At 36.0% G+C, this 7,451-nt stretch overlaps 1 protein-coding gene across 7 annotated transcripts in view; it reads right to left on the reverse strand.

The window, feature by feature from the left end:
* Nucleotides 1-7,176, reverse strand: part of LOC122052111 — a 48,985-nt gene extending 41,809 nt beyond the window's left edge. For 5 of the 7 annotated variants that reach the window (XR_006131868.1, XR_006131867.1, XR_006131865.1 and 2 more), the window contains exons 1-2: nt 726-4,406; nt 299-441 (exon numbers count right to left, since the gene is read on the reverse strand). Coding sequence is in view for 1 of the 7 variants with exons in the window: in XM_042613523.1 (XP_042469457.1) it covers nt 726-855; nt 960-1,074 (245 nt within the window). In the remaining 6 variants the exon portion in view is untranslated. Of the gene's footprint in view, nt 1-298; nt 442-725 lie in introns of all 7 variants that reach the window. The other 2 variants (XR_006131870.1, XM_042613523.1) reach the window with 2 other exon arrangements.
* Nucleotides 7,177-7,451: the final 275 nt, after the last annotated feature.

A 7,451-nucleotide genomic window follows, 5' to 3' on the forward strand; every position in this document is an offset into this window, starting at 1 on the left:
GGGAATAATCTGCCCATTTGTCACTATGGGCCAAAACTAGATGGATCAAGGATGGTGATGTAAATACTCTTTATTTTCACAAGGTGGCTTGTCGGCATGAAAAAATGGTGAGAATTATTCACATTTCAAGAGGGCAAAATATAGTTGTGGGGCAAACAAATACTCTTGTGATTTTCACTAAACATTTTGGTAAGGCTTTATTAATTATTATATTTGTCAAAATCATATGATTCACAATTCATATCATATATAGTGGAGACTATTTGGGATATGTAATTCTAACCATAATTTCCATTACCTTTTCATGGATTAGAGTCTTCATGATATTTGATTCTTCCCATGCCAGTGTTGAAGTCAACCAATTCCAGTCAACTGAGGATCAGTTGGTTTCTTCTCCCCATTCTCCAAGTCCCTTCCACATGCACTGCGTCTCCTAGTGACCTACCCATTATTTTTGGAAAGTCATATTTGCACATAAATTTTATATGAGAGGTTAATACATGATAATATAACCGCCCAGACAACTCTTTATTAGAAAACAAAATCATTTAGCCAATTAATTAAAGGATCATGCAAGGAACATTTGAATCAAAGCCTCTAGGTGAGATGCCTATGTCAAAGTACTCAACCAAAAGAGAACTTGTCAACATAGAGATATATTGTGCATTGCGTAGCTGACTAGTAAGAAGCTAAACCAAAATAAAGTGTGTATTCGATATCATTACCCGTCACTGAAGTTGAGGAAATTGGAGAACTCATAGTAGACATGCCTGGTAGCAGTATATGCAACATCTTTTAGAAGCATTGCATGAGAAATTATAGTTTCTAAAGGCAACGCGTTCAGAATGGAAACAACTACAAGAGACAAGAGATGAGAATACAAAACAAATAATAACATGAATCATGGAAAAGATATAAATTATAAATTGAGAAAATTAAAGGAATAAGAATAGAATTACCATCTTTATAGTTCTCAAATAATATAATATACAACACTTCAGCACAAGGCCTAAGTCTTTTTGTTAATTGGACTAGGTCTTGATCATGGTGAAAATTTCTAGATTTTGGGGCCATTCATCCATATCCTTCACTGAGAAAATGAAGTACCTAGCAAAAGAGCAAGTAAAAAATGGAAAGAAGTACATTCAAAAATGTAGATCCGCTACATTAACAATCTCCTAGTGTCAGCCCCACAGATATGGAGGGAGGTACATGCAGGTACATAGGTGTCAGGCGCATGGTGGGTTAAACTCCAGGTCGTCGGTTCCTGAGAATCGACCCCTGACCATTACGCTAAAGATGTCATGTGCCCACCATCAGTGCTACTCCCTGGGGGTGGAAAGAAGTACCTTCAAAGTAAGAATAAAAGTTGTCTTTCGATGTTTGACTAGCAAATGATGCTAGAAATATCAATTTTGATTAGACATCAACAGATTTTGAATTTAAGAAATGTAACAATTGATTAAATTGTAATATTGTGCTCAAGTTCTATTGTTCTTCACAAGATGAAGTTTCAAAATTCATGTCAGACATGTTATAGTGTGCTTTCTTTTTTTATTTACAAATAATCCTACAATTAATGGGTCCAAAATTTATCTATAATTTGGGAGCTTACATATGTTATATTTTCTAGTATAACCTACTAGAAAATTTACTTTTGAGTACCCTTTAATCATTCAATTCCATCTCATAGGTCTTTGCTAACTTTGGTATCTAGCAAGTCTATAAAACAAGCATTAGTAGATTAAACAATGACTATCAACCGAGTCATTTTGCAAAATAGGAGGAAGAAGTTTATCTATAACATAGAAAACATGATTCAATTAAACTCGTTAAGTAATTTAACCGATTATAATTCAATTGGGGAAAGGAGCTCGATCTCACGATCAAGAATAAGAATGTCCGGAATACCTGAATACTGATTATAATCTGACTGAGGAGAGGAGCTCGATCTCATGGTCATGAAGATAATCCGATTATAATCCGATTAGGGAGAGAAACTCGATCTCACGACCATGAAGATAATAATAAGAAGATTGTTGGAATGCCTAAGTATAATCCTATCGGGGAGACAAGCTTACTCCCACAGTAAAGAATAAGAATGTCCAGAATACCTGGATATTGATTATAATCTGACCGACGAGAAAAACTAAATCCCCAAGGCCATGAAGATAATAAATATAAGAATGCCTAGAATCCTTAAATACCGATTATAATCTGTCCAAGGAGAATAGTTCAATCCCACCGCCATAAAGCATAAGAATGACCAAAATAGCATAATACTGATTATAATCCGACCGGAGAGAGGATCATGATCCCATGGTCAATAAAAATGCCCGAGATACCTAAATAATGATTATTATAATCTAAATCCCTCGGTCGAGAGGATAATTATAAGAATACCAAGAATCCAAAGAAGACCAAGAATATTCAGATGTCTCTTTCATACCAAGAGGGAGAGGGGCTCGATCCCTCAGTTGAGAGGATAACAATAGGAAGATTGAAGAAGCCACGAGAATGCCACAAACAATAGAAATTCCATCCTTTCCCGATTGGGAAGAGGAGAGGAACTTGATCACTCGGTCAGAAGAATAATAAGAAGAAAACCAAGAATACCCTCAGAAGGCCATGAATACTAAAAGTTGTATATCCTTCGGACGAGAGGATAATAAGGAAAAGACCGAGAATACCCCGAGAATATCATGAATAAAGAAGTGTCAAAAGACCCATCCCATCGCGATCGAGGAGAGGAGCTCGATCCTTCGATCGGAAATATAATAATAATAACAAGATCCATGATACCACAACAATGAGTATGGAAGATCAAATAGAAAAATGTTTGATCAGTATTCCATTGCAAAAAGCAAATTCCTGGGAATACTCCGTACTATTACATGGTCAATGAATCATTTGCATTTCTTAAATAGTACACTAAAAACTTAAAACCCAAACAACAACTTTATAGCATATGGGATATATCCACTTAACAAGTGACTTTCAGATGTGATAGTATGAAAAGTATTAAGGCTATTAACACAACCCACAAATGTTTGTAAATTACCAAGATATTGCCTTTATAGAAACATATAGCACATTCACTTGCCTCCTAACTACAGGGGTCCAACTTACAATTACAAAATCGTATTCACGGAAATAATAACTAATTCTAGAAAGCAATAAAAATTTGCAATGCTAGAATTATACCTTTAAATCCCATTACTTCAACTTAAACATAATACAACACGCGTAACAAAAAATTTAGACAGACATACTAGTTAGGAGTGTTGTTATGCAAATTTTTTTTTTTTCAAAGATCCAATTCTATGATAATGAAACACAGTAGCAGCAACAACAACCAGTCTTTTAAATAGATTTAAAATAAGCAATATGAACCTATCCTAGCATTCAATTCAATAGTAAGGGTGATTTTTCACTATTAAATTTTAATAGCATTACATATAATTTTTGTTGGTCTTCAATTTAACCATCATACCTTAACTCTAATTGATTTAGACACAATATCCAGATTTTTAACTCACTTTTAGATTTTAATAACATTAAATATAATTTCCTTTGCTCTTCATTTTAACCATGATACCTTAACTTTAATTGATTAATTTGTCTAATTATATAATGCATTGGTTTCTTATAACATATACCAACTTAATTTATTTTTTCTTGTTTTATCATATTGTTAAGCTACAACCAATTGCTACTAGATAATCAATGAGAATGAGACAAAATCTCTAAATTATTTGTTAAAAGATTAATTTAATACTTGAAATACATAGTTACAAGTGAGAGATATACCTTAACATGGGTGCAAACACTTACACCAACCATTGAATAAAGGCTGATTTGTCCTATTTTAGGGCATATTTTACAGTGGTCCTGTAAAATTAATTCCAAATATAAAGAGAACTTTTGTTTATGGACTGAGAAGTTAAGTAACATAACCATACCATCTAGGATTTGAAAAGGTCAGGAGTTCAAATCCTAGAAACAGCCTTTTGCAAAAAAGCAGGGTAAGGCTGCGTACAATGGATCCTCCCCGGGACCCCGTATGGCGGGAGCTTCGTGCACCGGGCTGCCGTAACCATACCATTCAAAGAAGCAATATGGTTAGAGATCCATGTCCTAGACCCAATAAGCAAAGCAGCTACTAATAACCTCGTACCCTGCAGGGATGACAATTTTCCCCGCGGATTTGGGTCCCCGCGGGGAAAACCTGAAATGGGGATGGGGATCCTCGATTTTTCGGGAATGGGGCGAGTTCGGGGCGGGTATGGGAATACTATCCCTATCCCCGAACCCACCCCGAATATTATTATTATTAATATTAATAAATAATAATATGATTTTTTTTAAAATATTAATAATAGTGTTAATATTAATATTAAAATTTTTGAAAATATTATTAATAATAATATTATTAATATTGATATTAATATTAATATTATCATTAATAATAATTATTAAATAATAATAATAATATAAATTAAATTTAGGAATGAGGCGGGTATGGGGGTGGGGATGGGGATTTGATCCCCGTGGGTTCGGGTTCGGGGAATCCCCGAACCCGAAAAAAATGAGAACGGGGCAGAGATGGGAATGGCAAACCCGCCCCCGCCCTGCCCATTGACATCCCTAGTACCCTGTTTATCAAAAGGGGAGGGGACATGTAGAAGAATCCAACAAATAGAATAACTCAAATTGGGCTCACTTCAGGTTTTTAACCAAGCACGAGTCATAAATCATGTTAAACTTAATTGGATAACCACTTATCTCAAAATTTCAAGCTACGAAGAGAATGACTAATTATACATCTATATGTTTAAACACTCAACACAAATGAGTATACTTCACTGATTGGCTCAAACACATCATGATAAGATTTTTTTGTGGACACAGAATTTGAACACTAATAATACCACATTAAAATTAATTGGGTAATCACTTATTCCAAAAGCTCAAGCCAAACAAAAAATCAGAAATCTATAACCTGAGCACTTCTCTATGTTTTTAGTATTAAAGAATACTAAATTAAATATTTAACATGGACCATAAGTCATGAAACCAAATCACAGCTATTGTTCAATTAAGTACCATTGTTTAATCAATCATCATGGACATATCCCTACAAAATAATTTGGCTTGCAACCTCATCAAGTTAAGTTCATCTTCGAGGAAATATTTATTTATTTTTAAACATTTCTTCTTTGCTCCATTCGAGGAAATGTTTTTAAAAATAAATATTTCCTCTAAGATGAACTTAATTGGATAAGGTTGCAAGGAAAATTATTAAATTGAGCCCTTCAATGATGATATTTGAGGTAATGGCCATTCAATCAAATCTATAAGATGGTTGATGATTTCTAATTTTTAAGAGTAAATCTTTCCCAAATAAATTGTCAGATAGGTATGGAAAAAGCATTTTAATTAATGAGAACAACAAATAATTTGTGCAAGGTGAAGAGTGTCAAAGCAGTAAATGTGACAAAAAAAGTGCACCATCACTTTAACATTAAAGAAACTCTTTGTGGTAGAACCTTTAGTGGTTTCTCCAGTTATGGACACAAGGAAGGGGATCCACCTTGTCAGTGAAAATGCAATAACTTTACTTGAATATGAATGCCCATAAGTCAATAACATAATTTTTTTTGTTCTTGATTGAGGAATTTAACTTTAGGTTTAATTATCTAACCTAAGTTATTTTCTATTTCTTTTCTTTTTCTTCTCTCTCGTGCCCTCATCTCTCGACGCCGAACCTTCTTCTCCCTTCTCCTCTTCATCGCCGACGCGGATCCAGCCACTAGCCCTCTCCCTTGCATCATCTCCTTCCTCTTCTCCTCAACCGACGACGCCCTTGCAACCTTGAAGCCGCAACACCGCCTCCTCTTCTCATCGCGGATGCCAAGCACTTGTCGGAAGCCGAAGCCACCACCGCCTCCCTCTTCCGTGCCCTAGCGTTGTCTACTTTGCCCTAGTTTGGTCTTCACCGCCGACCTACCTTTCCTCCAGTGGATCGCCACCGAGCAGTGGAGATTCGACTTTGGCTCGAGTTCACCTATGGAATTCCCTTTCCCGCTCGATCCAAGTCGCGTGAACCCTCCTTTCCATCGCTGGTTTAGGGTTTCCATCGACCAGATTTAAGGTATGCACTAAACCTAAATCTACCATCGTCGTTTCTCTGCTCCAGCCACCACAGTAGCTCGCGACCATTACTGTCGTTTGCTTCTATCGGTAGCTCAACTCACCAGTTGCCACCATCCTCATCAGCTGTGCCCAGCCAAGCCAATCATGGTCGCCTCATCAGTGTCGTGAGTCGTATCAGCTGTAGGAAGAGAAGCCGAAGGTAATTAATACTTTAACCTAAGCTTTTTTGTCCTGTGTTAACATTGATTAGGAGTTAGAATACGGTTGTGATATATTGATTGGGTTGGCTATTATTAGGATGTCAAGAGGATAATTTTCTTGCAAAGGGATTTCCAAAAGTTAACTTGAACCCATTCAATTACTACTTTGGGGGAAAGCTCATGATTGGTAACCTTAATCTAGAAAGTTTATGGTATGCCTATGGTTAATTGAGGATTTAATTTAATCTAACCACTTTGATGGATTAATCCATAATCATGTTCGACGAGAGTTGCTCTAATTAGGTGGAGAGTTTATTTAGCTATTTACTTCGTATGTAATTAGCTAAATACATTATGTGATTTGCAGGACTTTGATTCGAGGCGAGCGCCTCAACGTGGAATTTGTTCCAATACGATCTTCGTTTTAAGGTGAGTTGTCACGCCTCGGGGGAGTCCCTGCCAGAGGAAATTTCGACAGCATCTCCGTTATACGGGTGACAATCTGAGACTTTTCTACAACATAACCATACACGGCCAATACGGCCGGAAACATACAATAAAATAAAAGTGAAAACCACGCAGTATAATAGTAAACCCTAACCTAAGCAACGATAATGAAATCATCTCAAATATCTTACTTAACTACACCCATAAAACTCAAATCTTATATCCTACTCAACTACACCCATAAAACTCAAATCATCAGCATACATCCAAATGAAAACCCATCGATAATAAAGGACCATACAAGATCCAAAGTGCCATAAAGATACAAGTCTAGAAACATAGATGATAACATAATAAGAAAACCACAGAAAAAATCCAAAACCGAAATCCTCGCAATCTGGAGGGGGAACTAGCGACTGGAAATCCTCCGGACAGCCTCAACATAAAATAGTAATATCAACGGAGTGAGTCAACTCCTCAGCGGGTAACTACTGACATGCATAGTAAGAAATAACAACTAATAATAAATATACGTACAGTCTCCTAAATATATATCATATGAAAAATACAAAACTATAAGGAGCAGGAGTATCTGTACTAACCAGGACCTGGGTATAGGGATAACAAGGTCGTCAGACCGAGAATACC

Source organism: Zingiber officinale, chromosome 3A (assembly GCF_018446385.1).
Source record: "Zingiber officinale cultivar Zhangliang chromosome 3A, Zo_v1.1, whole genome shotgun sequence".
Classification (NCBI taxonomy): Eukaryota; Viridiplantae; Streptophyta; class Magnoliopsida; order Zingiberales; family Zingiberaceae; genus Zingiber; species Zingiber officinale.